This window comes from Stegodyphus dumicola, chromosome 4 (assembly GCF_044657685.1).
Source record: "Stegodyphus dumicola isolate Sdum_Otavi_A_Nest chromosome 4, ASM4465768v1".
NCBI lineage: Eukaryota > Metazoa > Arthropoda > Arachnida > Araneae > Eresidae > Stegodyphus > Stegodyphus dumicola.
The window spans coordinates 153385691-153403629 of NC_140771.1; the positions used below are offsets into that span (position 1 = coordinate 153385691).

Consider the following 17939-nt stretch of genomic DNA (forward strand, 5'->3'; position numbering starts at 1 on the left):
TGTCTGCTTAAGATTCTGAATTCAAATACATTGCTGGATAAATTTTCATGTAATTTAACTGTGTGTATCATCATGATATATTTTTTAAGTATGATTTTGTCCTTTTTACATTGTCCCTAATTACTTTAATAAAAGATTGCATAATAATTATAACAGCAATTTTATTTAATAAAAAATTAATTAAAAAGTCCATACATGGCTTTTGCTTTTAAGCAGCTGTCTAGCAAATGTAAAGATTAATATTTTAGAAAAAAGCCAATAAGCTTTATTTTTTTAATTTTTATTTATTTATTTATTTTTTTTGCTATTAAAGGGGAGAAAGTATTCTACTTTTCCTTGTACAAACAGTGGGACGTCAGGCCATTGAGCACAAGCAGTACAGACCTTCTCGTCCAAGATCATCTGCACCACGTAAAACTCCAGCCTCTGAAATTCGTAAGTAATTTTTAAACTTAATGTTTTGTATGTTGCTGTTATTTTTTTATTGTAAAACTGTTTGAGCTTGATTATATTTTTTAGCTGAAACAGATATGCCAGAACATGATTTAGAACCACCAAGATTTTCCCGACGGGCTTTAGAACGATTGTTAAAGGATTGGAATGCAGTAAAGTTTACTATATTAGCTGGTTGGAAAGGGGAAGATATTTCAGCTTTAAAGTCAAATTACTGTTTCGTATATGATGAACAGGCATATCTTGGTCTTCAGAATGGTACAGCTCTTCTGGATAAATTCACTCATTGTTTATTAACAAAATGCAGTGCTGAGGTAATATTTTTCTCTGTTTAACTTTTTCTTAAGAAACATTAGTCAATTAAATGGATAGCATTTTATATCTTAGAAAGCAATTAAACTAACACAAATAATTTTAAACAAATTTTGTGGCTGCCTTAATTATGAATTATAATATATTCCTTGCTGCATTTATTTACAGCTAAATTTAAAACATGATGTATATGAATACTAAAAATGCAAAACACAAATTTTGTAGGGAAAAGGGGAGACATTATTTGCCCAGTTATTTTATGTTTTAGAGGTACTAATGTTGTATTACAGGAAAATTGTTTTTGCAATAGGTACAATACTTTGTGTTGCTAACTTCCCTGTAGCCATCAAAAGAGGTAGTCTTTGCTCTGTATACCCAAATCAAATATCTGTTGTGAAAGCATTGAAAACATGAAATCAAAAAGTACCATAGTTTTTATTGTAATAAATGATCTATTTGCTTTGATTTTACAATCACTTATATATATCAATGTTGTACTCATATGTATAAAATTTCGTTCAATTTTGATAATTCTTCCATAGTGTTCAGATTTTCATGGCAGTGAGTGTATAGAAGACCTTTAAAGCACGAAATCTATTATTTCACAGAATTACCTAGTTATTTCACAAAAGAAGTGTCAGATTAGTTAAAGTGTATAACAACATTTTAAACAAATTATTTCACAAATTATTTTTATTCAGTTAACATTTTAAACAAATTATTTCACTAAAGAACAATTTAAACTATAGAGTTTCACCATGCTTGGTAACATAACCTATTATATTGTGATACAGGGTGATTTTAATTAAACTTTTGAACTAAAATATTGTAAACAAAACGTTGTACAGAGGATTTGCTAATTGTTTAATGAACTAAATACTTGCACTAAAAGATAAAAATCTGAAGAATGTTTGGAAATCCAAGCTAAGAGGATGAAATTAATGCCAGATCAACTTCATTCTGAAGCTGCTTTAGGGCCTACAGTCTATAACTCAGTATATGAAGTTGGTGATGCCAGGTGTATTTTATCATGAAAATAACTGAATAAGGGATTTTTCTGTTGGGAACAAGAATTGGTCCAATAAAATAACTTTACAGCTCTTGTGAACAAAAACTAATTAAGAGTAAGAAGTACTGGTTATAGAGAAATTGTTCTGGTCAGTTGCTACTACTTTAGGTAATGGTCAGGGCTTTAAAAAATGTTCATGTAAAATGCAGTCCATCAACAAGAAATGTATTTCTTTTAATGTTTTATGCAATTTCAAGGGTCATTTTCATAATCTCTGTTGTAACAAATGATTTGACTATTTTTTGTAATATTTTGTATACTGTATAATTCATTAAAATTTTTAATTTACACTTTAAATGTCAGTTACTAGTTAATTTATAAAATTGCTAGTTATTCACTGAAATAAGTTTAAATTGAAGGATTGTTGATTCATTACACACTTTAACCCCTTAACGCATTTGCCCGTGTCTCACACGGGCGAAAGTTTCCGGCAAATTTGCACATGCTCGTGTCTCACACGGGCATCCTTGTATCTCGCGTTATTTTATTTCTAATGCTTGTCTGAGATCCGTTCCAGTAAAAATAAATAGGCTAGATTATAATTAAACTTGTTTGACATAGATGGCACCACTATTCAGCATTTTTCTTGTGTAAACCACGTGGCGCATTTTGATGATTAGCTATAAGTTTGCTAGGAATTCTTTGCTATAAAGTAGTCGTTTGGTGTGGAAAAGGTAATATATCCATTTTTATTACGTAAATATAATAAAAGTAAGCAGTTAACTGCAAATTATATTACTAAGTGTTTTTGTAATTTAAAAAAAGTTATCTGATAATGAGTGACTCTGACGATGACAATTTTGAATATGCCAATTTATCAGACAGTTTCAGCGATGAGAGTGATGATTTCTTGAGTGATGGAAGTGAATCGGAAGATAATGACAACGAGATTTTGGATATAGCAAGGAATTGGTATCAAATTAGTATAAATCAACCAAACATTGCACCACCGAGATTTCAATTTGAAGCTAACCCTGGCTGTTGTTTCTTAAAATGCACTAAAGAATATGATTATGCAAGAAAAAAAATAGGTGATTTTTTGACCGAAAATTAGAAATTAATGTGTGCCTTAAGGGGTTAACTGGCTTGATCCATTATTTCATGAAAATAACTAGATGTTTTATGAAGTAACAGAATTATGCTTTAATACAGTGGTTCTCAACCAGTAGGAATTCTTCCTTAAAGAGGAATTTTGTAGTTTCAGGGTGAAAATTCGGTCAGCATTTTATTTAACTGTTTGCATTTAGTGAAAAACTATTTGCATTCAAGTTTCGGTATTTATCAACATTTTCTATCTTTTCTTATGTGTCATTTTGTAAAACACACACTAGAAAATAATCTACATCTAGATAAATGTATGTATGCATTTTTCAAGTTTGGAAAGGGGAGGGGGTTGATATTAGCAGTGATGAAAGGAATTCACAGAGCAAAAAAGGTTGAGAACTTGCTTCTGTGGTAACATATGCACATATGCGGAAATTCTCATAGAGAATATTCTTATAGTGTAATCAAGGAAAATTGAGATAAATATGTTCTATACGAATAATATTAAATTTTCTTTTGTAATGTTGTAGATGCTGGATACCCTGTTGAATACTCTCATTCTTGAAATCCAAAATGAAACAAAAGAAGGGCGAAATGGAGAAGCTACATTGGTTGCTAGACGCTTTGTTCGATCAGTTGCTCGGATCTTTGTGGTATTAAATGTAGAAATGGCACCCAGTACTTCAAAAAAGAAAAAGTAAGAATAAACTTCTTGGAAAAAAAATTACATTTTACTATGACTTAAAAATTATTATTTTGCAGTTGTAAAATTTTATTTAACTTTCTAATAAATGGTTTGATGTGTTTTAAAAATTTGTTGATGTTTTTCAAAACTTGAAACTGCTTTTTTTTTAATTTATATAATTCCTGAAAAAAAAAAAATCGATTTGTGATTTCTTTGAAATATCTGATAAACTGCATAACTGTTATTTTTTGTTACTGGTTACGGTAATGTAGTAATGAAAGTTACATTAAATAGTAATAATGAAAGTTACAATAAATTATTTTTTTAAATGTGAATTTCTGATTTAAATGACGTAATATAAATTTGAAAATATAATAAATAAAATGTGTTGAAAAGTACAGGGGTTGGACAAAAATATGGAAACACCTTTAAAAAACATGTTTCTTTGCTTAATATGGTGTAAGAAACCCGTTGGCATCCAAAACAGCTTGCAGTCTTCTTGGAATGGATAAATACAGTTCCTGTGTGTTTGCCAAGGGAATATTATACCATTCTTCCTGCAAAACGGTGGCAAGTTCAGATAATGATGTTGGCGGTGGATAACGAGAACGCACTTTCCGTTCCAATGTAGACCACAAAGGTTCGATGATATTCAGGTCTGGTGACTGTGGTGGCCAGGGGAGATGGGACAACTCATCGTCGTGCTCAGAAAACCAGTCCTGGACAATGTGAGCAGTGTGAACAGGGGCTTTGTCGTCTTGGAAGACACCATCACCATCGGGGAACAAAGTTTGTACCATGGGATGAACTTGATCGGCCAAAATGTTTACATAAGTCTTGGCAGTCATGTGCCCTGACACAGTTATTATGGGGCTAGCAGAGAACCACGATATGGCTGCCCAAACTATAACAGAACCCCCGCCATGTTTCACTCTTGGCAACAAGCAGTCTGTATTATAGGCTTGAGATGGCGTTCTCCAGACGTAAACTCGGCCAGAAGTGGAAACAAATGTGAAAGAAGACTCGTCGGACCATATTACTCGCTTCCACTGCTCTATAGTCCAGGCTTTATGACTTAAACACCACCTTTTCCTGTTACGGGCATTAGCATCACTGATGAGTGGCTTCTCAATTGCAGCACGGCCAGCAATTCCCCGTTTATGAAGCTCCCTTCTAATTGTTTTGGTACTCACAGGGTTCGGTAACACAACATTCATTTTACAGTAACTTTTGCACCTGTGGTCTTCTTATTTTTCGTCACAATTGCCCTTAATGATCGTCTGTCACGATCACTCAGGACACACTTTCGTTTGTGTTGTGATTTAGCAGATGATGTTTTTTCGCTTTTCAAATATGCGGAATAAATCTTCGATACAGTACCTCTTGAAACACTAAACACCTCGGCTACCTTGCTTACGGAAGCACCTACCATACGTGCTCCAACAATTTGCCCACGTTCGAAGTCTGTTAACTCTGACATAATGCAATGACAACCTCACATAACAGTACTCCGACAACAACTGAACTGTTTAGCACATTTACGAAGTTGTGTAGGTGGCATCAGTAGTCAAAAACGCCAGCCCCACCTACATATTTCATTAAAATCAATCTTTCTTTTCAAACATGCATTTCACAAGGTGTTTCCATATTTTTGTCAATCCACTGTAGATAATGCAAGGTAAAAAGATACATTGTTGACATATGTGTGTGCTATTTACATATATGTGTATATACATACATGGAATAAAGTATGTCATTTAAAAAAAAAAAAAAATTTTTTTTTTTTTTTTTTTTTTTTTTTTTTTTTTTTTTTTTTTTAGTATTAGTACTGCCAATCAACCTTTGACTAAGTGTAGAAGAGTGTTTCAAGCTCTCATCACAATAGCTGTGGAAGAACTTTGTGAAACTGCTGATGCTCTTATTGCACCAGTAAGACTTGGCGTTGCCAGGCCTACAGCTCCTTTTTCCTTAGTTTCATCTAGCAACGATGCTGTTCATGTAAGTTGCTTATTTATCAAGATCTATATACAAATAATTAATTTTGATACCTTTGCTGAGTCTTAACATTTGTATAAGGAATTTTTGCCTTACCCACTGTTTATTACACCTTACGATGTATTAAACAAGATGTCCTGCTAGCAATAAAAAAACCCATGGTTAAAATTTGAAAGAGGGATCATTGATTTATCACATTCCTGGCTTTGAAATCGGTACTTTACGTTGGTGCCTGACTAAACTAATTGTGGCATAATAAATCATAACCAAGCGGATTTGGTTGCCTGGGTTTTGTTCTCCTTTCCCCAGTTGCTTTTTAAGTGGGAAGAATTTAAAGAATGGTACCACAGGTCTTATAGTTTTACTGGTAGCTTGTCAGCTAACAAATGGAACGTATGTAGTAGCTTGCATGTAGTAGTTTGCATCTTATATATATACAGTCAAATCCGGACGCATTAATCCGGATGTCCGTAATCCAGCATGATCTATAATCCGGACCTCAAAGCTACAAACTTTCTGCGCATGTGTAAACGCATGCATGCGCATAAAACCTTTACGCATGCGTGTTTAATGTATAACGGACGGTATAAGCTAAGCTAAAATTATCTAATTATCTATTTCAGTTAACGTTGCAGATTGTGTTGTTCATTAATCTTCGAATTGGATCCGGCTTATTATTTTCTGCAGACTGTTAGAGCAATTTTATAAAAGTAAGCTTGAACTTTCAATTATGTCAAAAATAATTTCCGATTCTGGAACTGCCAAAGGATCTACAAAGCAAAAGCATGTTTCGATGTCCATCAAACAAAAAGTGGAATTGCTGCAAAAAATGGATAAAGGCTTATCCTTTGATTCTCTAATCATTCCGAAATATGTTTATCAATTTCACGCTGCTCTGAGGGGAGGGGGCGACGTGGCGCGCAATGAACTGGAAGTTGATCAGTCAGCACTATCCTCATCTTCAGAGCAGATGTTTTTATTTTATTCGGCTTATAATTCCTTACTAAATGTAGTATTTCACCTAGATGTACTCCGTGTTTGATATGATTTAAATCAAATTCCTCGTCATTATAAATATCACGAATACACATCAAATAATTTTCTGGTTGCAGTTTTCTAATTTCGACTATGCGTAATGTATGCTTTACGCATGCACACGTTGAAAGAAATGTTTGATACAGTAAATAAATAAATATTAAGCTTTTTTTTTTGGTAAATTTTGATGCCATTTAGATCATAATTGCTCTTTATTTCATAAATTACGGTTTCATATTTTTAATTTTATAATTTCTGCATGCCATCTTACCAGATTTAAATTGATGATCTATAATCCAGAAAAACTGATAATCCAGAATTGCCAAAGTCCCGACGAATCTGGTTAAAGACTTGATTGTATATATATATATATATATATATATATATATAAATGAAGTTTGAATGCATGTGTCATTGAAAATGAGAACTAGTGGTCTGATTTTTAGCTGGTAGATTGCTGCTGTTACTTGCTTTAATTAACGGAATGTCAAAGGACGAAAGCAATTAAAAAATCTTAATTCAAATGTTAGCAACTTCGAAAATTAAATTGCAATTGCTTTAGTCTCACATTAAGAATAGCATCTTCATTCATTTTGACATGAAAAATTTTATTTGATAAATATTGAAGTATTTATTATTGACTACCATTTTGACAAAAGAATTGGAGAATGGGTTTTAAGACTACTGAAAAATATTTGCAGATTTTTACTTATATTTCTTGTATGGAGAGGGAAATTCTGGCCGCCAGGTTCTGTCGCCAAATCCCTTTGCAAATTTTCCCTCCGCTTTCCAGCGGCATAATCAACGAGATATATACTGTTATATGAAGTCGTTGGGTTTAATAGCATTACGTCTATGGAACCTTTTCTTCTTTACATAGACGTTCTTTGGTTAGAATAATCTCCATGTATGGTACACACGGGATTTTGTGACATTATGATAAGCAGTAAATGTGTCATTTTGGTCTTGGTGACAGTTCTCAAAATTGTGTCAAGACCTTACTGTATACTAGGATTTTACCGCAAAATCTTTTAAACCTTTTTTTTTTTTTCTTTTTCTTTTTAATAAATGCCTAATTTTCATTTTGCAGTAATATAAAAAATAATAATGAGTCATCTAAGCTAACCATTTAATAATAATTTAATATAACTAAATTGCTAAAATATCGTTGATTTTCTAATTCAATTTTAAAGTAATTATCTTTATTTTTATGTTATTCATATCATTTAATGTTGCTTCTTCCCCCTAAATTTATGTATTATTCATAAATAATGCTTTTAAATTTCAGAATATTTTCTCTGTCATAATCCTGAAATTAATTCTAGCAGTATGACATACCATCGCGAGTTTTAATGGACATATTTTTTGCTTCTGTATATAATATACCTGAATTTATTTAAAAATATCATTAAATAGATTTCTTTCTTTTGTTTAGCTGCAAAATGTTTCTGAAAAAAGACATTTTTTAATCGAGATTGGGCAAATTCTAATCTCAATCTTCAGTGGAGAAAACAACTCCTAGTATAGTTATAAAAGTAATGCTTTGGGGATTACTTGTGTTTTCGAGTAATACCATAATTAATTTACCTCTTAGCACAGCCAACGTGCATTATGCGGATAGACTGGAATTTTCTTAAAACACACCTGGAAAAGTCAGGGAATTTCATTCTCCTGTTTGAGTGGCAACCCTGTATCAGATTAGAACCATCATTTACTTCCGATTTTGTTGTAAAAAGTCAGCTACAGAATGTCACCAAATCATCTGTACAGCTTTAGGTACTAATATTGTATCACATAACACTGTGAAGGTTTGGTTCCGAAAGTTCAAAAACAAGGGCTATTACATTCAAGAAGCAGAGTGCTCTGGCGGGCCTCCTGACATTGATGAAGGCTGCTTGCGAGAACTTGTGGAAGAAGATCAGTATGCAACCACTCGAGAGCTTGTTAAGGAGTTAGACTTGTGTCATGCCCATCAGTTGTGCTGTGCATAAACTTGACGTGCAAGTTGTGCTGTACATAAACTTGACGTACAAATTCAATCACAATTTCATTAACAAAAAGATAATGCTTTATATCTGGTGGGATTACTGTGGTATTATCCACAAAGATTATCTGGGAGAAAGTAAAATCCTCGACAGTAAGATGTACAATGGGGTGCTAGTCCATGCTGATGTTGCTATCAAGGGGAAATGTCGAGCGGAGTTCCGGTGCAAAAAGGTAATGTTCCATTGAGATATTGCAAGACCACTGGCTGGACTAGTACAGACTCGAATGGGATCTTTTGCCAAACCTATGATATAGCCCCAACATCATATCTTTGGACTTCTACCTTTTTGTATACCTGCAGCTACATCTTGCTAGTGCTATCTTCCATCCTGGACATCCACAGGATGTCAGAAATGAGGTTGATCTGTTTTTGGATTCGTGGCTACCAAGTTTCTGGGCTGAAGGCTCTGAAAAACTACCAAAGTTTTGGCAGAAAGTCATAGATTTGGTGCCAGTACAGCTTTCGTGTTCCTCCCCTTAATTTATTAAGAACGCTTTTTGGCAGAAAATTTTTATTACAACCAGATATCTAGTTCTTTCACAATATGTAAAATGTTGCAAATCACTTCACCATGGTTTCATGTGTTTAACTCTAACGGCTGTCTTATTTTGTCCTTCATGGCATCAGATTTTCTCAACATCATATTCATTGTTAAGTTTAACATTTGTGACTTTATAAGGACCTTAAAATTTTAGTCTCAGTTTTTACAGAGTTCGTAGCAGTCCGTATAAGTGCTTATAAGTCCTTATATTTGAAAATAAAATATAAAAGCCCTTATTATTTTTTGCTTTTAGTGTTTTATTTATTTATTTTTTTTTAACAAACACTAATTTTTTGCCCGTACCAAAGCCAAAACTAAATAAACAACTTTTCTTCCTTATATGGAACATGAGATGGTGAATTATACTCCCGGAAATAGCTTTTTGCCCCTTTCTCTGCATTAACATAACCTTTGGTGTGCGCAAGCACAGACTGGTGCACGTCATTCTATTAGTCAAAGAATTGCGAAAGCAGTAGAAAATTCCGGTACATTCCGTATTCTTTTCCCCCAACCCAATACTACACATGTTTGAATTTCTATCAAGATTTTAATAATTTACATTCTCATTCTGCGGGGTCAGGTCGTACTTGCGTTTATTATGATTGTTATGCTTATATTAGGAGCATGTGTATGAATATTTATAATAATATATCTGCAATAACTGCTGAAGTATAAACTTCAAAAATAGGTAAGTGTGTTTTAACAAAAATAATCTTTTCGGTACTTGCGTATTAACACCACTGCAGCTGCAGGTTTGGCGTTTTTTAAGTGCTGCCAATCTACATCTAAAATTTTTGTGACAAATCATAAATTAAAACACTTTATTTAAAATCAAAGTAAATTGGATTTTGGTGGAAAATGGGCCGATATAGAGTTTAACATAGATTCAAAACAGTCTCTATTTTCTTTGACCTGATGCTGTCACCATATGAACTCTGATAAATAAGCTTCTAAATGATGTCTCGCTGTCCTCCTATGTATCTTGTTCATCCATTTAGCAGTGCACCACATTCTCTCAACTGTTTGTGTATGAACTCCTGTATCAGGATCAATAAAATTGTATTTATGATTAACTTTAGCATGTAGGAATCCTTCTTTTTCTATTCTATTTGTTTGGTAACCTTTCCAACTGTCAGAATAAATTGTGCTACCATCTGCAGTGTTTTCAGTAATTTTATTAAGAAGCATAGAGCCAGTTCTATTAGGAACATTGACAGTAAACGGATCTTTTGTTTCTCTACATTACCACCAAACACCCACTGTTCGGGTAATACTCAACCCCAATTATTTTTACGCTTAGTAAACAAACTTTCATCAATTTCCACAACGCAATCTGGTCCACCTACTTTCTTGTTTGGTTTATTCTCCAAGACATGTAATTCATGCATGTAATTGTTCCAATCTATAACAGTTTTATCCGATAAATCAAGTTGCTTTTCACAAAATTTAATCGACGTCAACTCCTCGCACCAGCAGTATATGAATCTCAAAGCTGAACAAAATGAAATTCTGCTTCCTTCAAACCAGTTGTCTTTTCTAAGTCCCACTTGCTGATCACACTGTCTTAAATTACATTTCAAAACGTGCGTTTACCAAAATAAAGTTTCAGATCATGCGAATTGGTACGTTTTCGGGTTTTTTTTTTTGGGGGGGGGGTAAAATATTTCACTCCTGAAAAAATAAAATTGCATCTTTTTCTGTGCTATCCCAAAGACGTATTTTCATAGCATTAAAAACTGGTGTCAAAAATCAGCAAATAACAAGGCAAAAGGGAATCCAAAAGATAATTAACTGCGTGCAAACAACAGGATTGCTCTTTATTGGCGCTTCAGTACAACTTCTGCTGCAGTGGCATTAATACGTAAGTACCTAGTTTTGTAAAATATAATATTTGGAATGGCATAAATAAAGTAATTGAATAGTCAAAATAATTTCTCTCTCTCTCTCTCTCTCTCTTTTTTTTTTTTTTTTTGCCAATGCATTTTACAGTACGGAAGTTGGGAGAGGGGTTCTCCCTTTTCTCCGCAAAATCTCGAATGTTAAAAGCGTTACAGTTCGCAGCAAAGTAAAGGACTTTTTTTTGTCACTTTCCAATCTGTATTAAATATGACTAAAAGTTCTGCGATGATCCTATTCCAGAAATTTAACACAGTCTGTTCAATATTAGAATGAAAAACATCCCAGATTGGTAACCTTAATCAATCAATATGAGTATAGCAGGGATATCGTGCAATGTGTCCTGCTCAATGATAAATGGGCGCATGATGGTGAAAACTGGAGGAAGCAAAGGAGCGTTTTCCTTTATTTAGTTATTTATACTCTGAATACCGCAGCTGTTGATTCCGATTGCGTAATATCACGTGAGGAAGAATTAAGGCGCACCTATTGCACAATAGCAATTCAATCACAATTTCATTAACAAAAAGGATTGCGATATTTGCAGAGATAAAAGAGTTTTACTGTGCTTGTTAAGTGGACTGTTTTGCAGTTCCATTGGGGTATTTTTATACGATGCAGATATCAAAATGTCAAAAGCATTATTTAGCTAAAAAATCTAAAGAATGACTACAATCTACACCCTTCTCCTTTTTCCAGTCTTGCTCGACTGTCCGGAATTTTCAGATATTTGTCAATTTCCGAGTATGTTGGTTAGTTAAGATTTTACTGTTACATAATGACAGCATGAAGCAATTTCCTGTCCTCTGATAGTTCTGCAGAGGTTTTTTTTTTTTTTTCCTCTCATTGTAAACTAGTTCTGTAAATTGAGCTGTTATTTAAAATTTAAAAAAAAGTAATTGTTTTCCATGGTTGAGTAATGCTCATTCTCTCTTAATAAATACTGAATTTCTCATATTTTAAATTACAAGTCTAATTTTTCTTTTTAAGGTTATGGAGTTGTGTATAATGTAATCAGACAGGTGCTTATTTTTTTTTTTTTTTTTCTTAAAATGTGCTTGAAAAGTGTTTATAGGTGCTTATTTTTTTTAATAAAATGTGGCTACTAACCCTGTTTAAGCTTGTCCCGTACTAGATTTTCTAAATAGTGCCTAATTCATTTATTATTATTTTTTTTTTTATTTTAAGCTTCATTCTTATTGAATTGTTTTCTATTTTTTCCTTTAATTTCAAGATTTTTTCTTTTAGCATCATTTCCATGTCATCATGTTCTTGCATTAGCTGATTTAAACACTCTTTGTTAAGTGTTTCGTTGATCTTTAAGTCTTCTATCTTCTTTATTTTTGTACCAGGAAGCAGTCCGAATGCATATACTGGGAGTTATTATTTCCTGTGTATATGCAACATACTTGAACAATTTCATTTACAACTTTGATAGAATTCAATTCACTAGACAACTTTGATAGAATAGGTATCTGAATTCAGTTGATTTGTTTGATTTGCCTATTTCCTGTAGGTATTCCAAAGTGGTAATCTGTATTGTGTTCTGTTCTTTCTTTAGTGTAATAGGTTTAAATTCTTTCGATGTGAAATCAACACCTTTGTTGGAAGTAGTTCTGGAAGGATTTTCAAACACAGTTTGTTGTTACCTCACATTGACTTCCTGTATGTTTGCAGTTTTATAGAGTAGGATCAGATAAACTTGGTGAATACATCAGCTACATTAAAAATATGTTGGTATTGCTTATTTGTCAATGGAAGGGGTCCAACAGCGTGGTAAGTGCTGACATTCCTGTTAATGAGGGCTTTATATACACTGAATAAAAGGCTAACATTGATACTGCAAAGAATAAAAGGAAAAATGGTCAGGAAAAAATTTTACTCATTACTGTGGATTCAAGTTGGAAATGGAAAGAATCATAAAGCAATTTTCAAGATTTGTTTGAATAGGTGAAAGGGTATAACATCTCTCTGACGTGCAAAATTAGGGACTTCACGTAAGAATAAGAGTTTCAACTGGAATTGCTAAAAATTCTTTGAAATTATGAATGAAGAAAAGTTTTTGTGGATTTATTTAATGGAAAATAAAATTTATAAAAATTCGGTATTTTAATTTTGTAAGTAAAGTGTTTTGGAACAATTTTTAAAAAGAATTTTTTTATTAACTACCTGGCATAAGAAATTTGGTAGAAGAAATCTGAAAAAGGAAAGAAATGGTGATAAAGCTAAACGTCTTCACTTTAACAGGCAGCTTAGAGACTTGAAAAGAGATAGGCCTTTACTAATACAGAGTTTCCAACTCTCCTGATTTTCGACCACTGTCCCGCCAACCTGATTTACAATATATTTCTCCCGACTTTTTCTTATTCTTAAAATTTCTCACGATTTTTATGGAACTTGGCTTAATACTTCGTTATATGAAGGGGGGGGGGTGATTTTTGGACGTCTGAACGCAAGTGAATTTTCTCTAGATTATATCTAAAACAAAACCTTGCAAATCAGATGAGAATTTCTGTTTTTGTGAGTGAGAGCATACGTGTCCAGAAACGTCATTCTCCAGTGGGCATTAAGCTCCACTTCATGTCATCTGGCATATATTAGCCAATGAGCACAAAGCAAGCTCAAGTATGTTATTTGGATGTTCTTTAGTTATTTCGTTCATCTTGTCCTGAGTTGTGTGAGGGTGCCTTCGGAAAATAGTTTTAGAAATTATCTTTTGTCTTATCTGTCTGCTAGAAAGGTGAAATACTCGTGTATGTTTCAAAAATTGTACACAGTTGACTTTCCTTCCATTATTTCCTCAAGGAAATGTAATAAATTTGCGATGTGTACCATCTGTCGTTGCAATTTTTAGATTTCACATGGTGGAAGGGCGGATGTTCTCAAACATGCGCGTACACAAAAACACAAGGACAGCATGAATTGTTTTGAAAAAAGCGAAAAATTAAATTTTTCTTCAGAAACTAAGGTTCAAAAAGTTATTAATGCAGAATGTCTGTTCCTGCCTTTTTACTGGAGCACAACCTGCCACTGAATGCATCGATCACGCTGCAGCTTTATTTAGAAAAATGTTTCCTGATAGTGAAATCACTAAGAAATACTCAAGTGCAAGAACCCAAACAGGTGCAATTGTTAAAGAAATGGGTTTGAAAAATAAATCTTCAGTTATTGATTGTATTAAAACAGCTTCGTTCTGCCTCTCTACGGATGGAAGCAATAATACTGATTCAAAACTATATTCAATTGTTTCTTTTTTTAATCCAGAGTCTTCAGAAATTGAGTGCAGTTTACTTTCTGTCCCCACTTTAGAAGGACATTCAACAGGCTTTAATATATCACAGCTAATTATTAAAACTTTAAAAGAAAATGCTGTCCCTCTGGATAATTGCTTGGCACTAATGTACCAGTAATGGCATTCTTGAAGACTGGTGTTGCAGGCATCTTAAGAAAAGAAAACTCAAATTTGCAATTATGAGGTGCACCTGTCATCTCTTAAATTTAGCAGCTGAAAAAGGGGCAGCTTCTTTACCAATAAATGTGGATGAACACATTGTTGATATTTATTATGATCTTGAAAGGAGTTCTAAAATGAAGTAAAATTGAAACAGTTCCAACAGCTGCATAATACTGAAATGAGAAAATTTTTGAAATGTGTGTACACGCTGGCTGTCTTTAAAGAAATGCTTATCTAGAATCTTTGGTCAATGGAACCCACTTCTTGCATTTTTTAAAGAAGAAGTAAGTGCTTCGAGAGTTAGATAAAAGGCTCTATTGAAAGTTATAAAATACCTAAAGTAAATGGAGATGTAGTTACTACTTTCATTGTTAAAAATAGGTTTGAGAAGGATAAATTTCTGCATCATTCAGCAATTCAACTGGCAGTTCTCAAAATAATATTGCAAAATATAAGCATAAAGCTGATACAAATTTCTCTCAGAATAAAAAAAAAATTGCTCACCACACGAAACATTTTCTGATTACTGTAAGTTTATCTTGTGAAGAACGAATATTTATGTTTTTTTTCTTCAGACCTTAACAAAGCTTTTTGTTCTTTTCACATTTCATTTTGCCATCATTCGATGTTCTTAACACAGTTCTACAAAGCAGAATTCTATTAATGCATGTTTTGCAATCAATGATTTATTATCTTTTTAAAGACGTTTTATCAAAGTTTGTAAAACCAGTCTGTTTTTTGTCTTGTAATTCTGTATATGATGTGATTTATGGTGAAATAGAAAATCAGAAGAAAGATGAAGGTTTGGTAATAGAAGCTGCAACTACAAAAGTAGTGAAAGAACTTTCAGAAGAAAACAAAAAATATGTTTTATCTTCATGTTAGAATCTACTTCTGTCGAATATGTGACTACATGCTACATAAATTTCCAGTCAACGATGAAGTGATTTTGCATGCTAAAGTTGCTGATGTTTCTGCTCTAGCAAATGCATCTTTTTCTGATATAAGGTACTTTTTGAACAGATTTCCTGTGTTAATTCATTTAGCCATGAAAGATGATGATATTGATGTTGCCACTAATAATATTGCAGTCACAATTTTGTAGTTTACAATTAGAAAACTTGGATAAGTTATAAAATCAGCTAGGATTGACACCAATGGAGTTTAATTGGAAAACTGAAAGGTGCTGATGGAATTTTAAAATATAGTGAACTGTCTAGAATTATGTTGGCCGTCTTGACAGTTCTCCATAGTAATGCAGAGTGTGAGAGGATTTTCAGTGTTGCGAAAACGAGGACTAAATTTAAATCTAATATTAGTGATGACACATTAGAAAAGCTTTTATTAGCGAAAGCGAGCCTACATGACAATTGCTATGAACAAAATTATGAAGTTTCCTTCTTAACGAAAGTAAAATCTGCCACTGTTCATAACATATGTAGAAAAACTGATTAAAGTGTCTTCCCCACTTAAACGATGCAAATAATAGACATTTTTTTATGTGTAAGGTATTTTTGTGTTGCTTGCATTTAAGAATTAGTAACTATTTAAAGTTGATTCATTATTAAAAACTATATTTTTATCATTTAAAAAGTTTTTATAACATTGTGATCTTGATTTCTTAAAAAAATCTCCTAATTTTTGAGTGTCATAGGTTGGCAAGTATGCTAATAAAAGGAATATGTCTTCTGTAGAGATGATAATAATTTGCATTTATACATAAGTTACAAATCTGTAGTTAACCTGCCGAGATTTGAACATGCAGGTCAGTTCTGGAACCCAGAATAATTCCACCCCAAACGAGCACTCCTGCACCACCGGAATGGTGTCATTCAATGATGTTTTCTTGGTGGTAACGGGTACCTGGAGCTCTCCATATGAAAGTACGGCGAGAATCAGACTGCAAGCTAGTAAACCTGGACTCATCGGAAAACATCACACAAGCCCACTGTTGCGGTGTCCACAATGCATGCTCTCTACTCCAGGCTAACTGCAGGTGATAGTGAGTTGCAGTAAGTGGAACGCATCTGACAGGTCTACGAGCATATAGACCAATCTGCCCTAAGCGTCTGTGCACGGTCTGCCTTAAAATTGTCGTACCAGTGGCTTATGAGACAGGTCTGAGGCTGTGCTCCACCTGTTTCTTTTGGCAGTAACTGCCAAATACCGGTCCTCATTCGGCGTTGTAACTCTGGGGCGACCTGTGCTGTAAAGTCTACTCACATTACCATCATCTTGGAATCGTTGCCAAAACCTGGAGATGACACTCTGGTCAAGTCTGGAGTCTAGAGATGTCTCTCTGGTCTTCCAAGTTCGTCTAATACTTCCAGTTGGGTACGCCCACATTCCAGATGGCCGATAATTCTACCATGTAAAAAATCATCCAAATGCGTCCTTTGTGTCATAACTATTCGGTTATTGCACTGAAATGCTTATAAAGCGCCTGCGAACGATTTTACTTCTTTGCCTTTATTCCTTATATATCACTCTCTTACACTCTCGTCATTGTGACGTACAATCGGTGTCATCTGGTTACTTCCTGAAATTTGCATATGGTTCTTGAAGATGTGTGTAGTGATTTTACAGGTGATATATTTATTTTAGAGTTCGATTTCTGTGTGACTCCGAATTATTCTTAATTTATAGACATGAGTGTAAAAATGTATAGGTCTGTCCTAGTTATCCATAATTATCATTTTAACTACCTATATATATATATATATATATATATATTAACAAACATTCTCTATTCATTAAAAGCAAATTTAAAGTTAATTTAAATTAAATTTAATGCAAACAATTAAATGATTATTGTTGTTGCGAACTAATCTACAGCATCATTTAAATTTTATAATACACATCTACACACACTAACGTAAATCACAATAGACACTAACATAAATCTACAATATCATTTAAATATTTTATGCATGCACATTTGATACTTTATTCTTTAGAGGCAATTATATATATATATATATATTGTAATTTGATATTTTAGCTCATGTATAAGGATCCAGGTTATCCTTATGATTTCTGCCTGATATAAGAGTTTTGTATGAATAGATGCAGTATGTAAAATATGCATGCTGGGTAAAACCCAGACAAAAAATAGAAGTGAAAGCATATTATTTACATATACGTGACCCATTGTATATTTTATAGGGTAGTGAAGAATTGTTTGCAGTTGATCCAATGATGACACGAAGTAGCTTAAGTGAAGTATCTATACGATCATCTAACGGCCTTGTTGTTGAAAATTCCCAGTCATCCTTAGGTGTTAATGGCTCTTCGCGCGCGAGAGAAGATGAAGATCCAGAGGTATACTGAATAATAACTGTCCATAATTCTGCGTAGTTAATTTTTAGATGTTTATTAAATTTCCTTACTTCATATGGCTTATAAATT

At 33.2% G+C, this 17939-nt stretch overlaps 1 protein-coding gene across 3 annotated transcripts in view; it reads left to right on the plus strand.

Moving 5' to 3' along the window:
* The window catches only part of hyd (E3 ubiquitin-protein ligase hyd), a 260665-nt gene that overhangs the window by 133271 nt on the left and 109455 nt on the right, over positions 1–17939 (plus strand). For all 3 annotated transcript variants that reach the window (XM_085815614.1, XM_085815615.1, XM_085815616.1), the window contains 5 exons: positions 314–435; positions 520–767; positions 3409–3575; positions 5384–5561; positions 17697–17852. In XM_085815614.1, coding sequence (XP_085671740.1) covers positions 314–435; positions 520–767; positions 3409–3575; positions 5384–5561; positions 17697–17852 — 871 coding nt within the window. The remainder of the gene's footprint in view (positions 1–313; positions 436–519; positions 768–3408; positions 3576–5383; positions 5562–17696; positions 17853–17939) is intronic.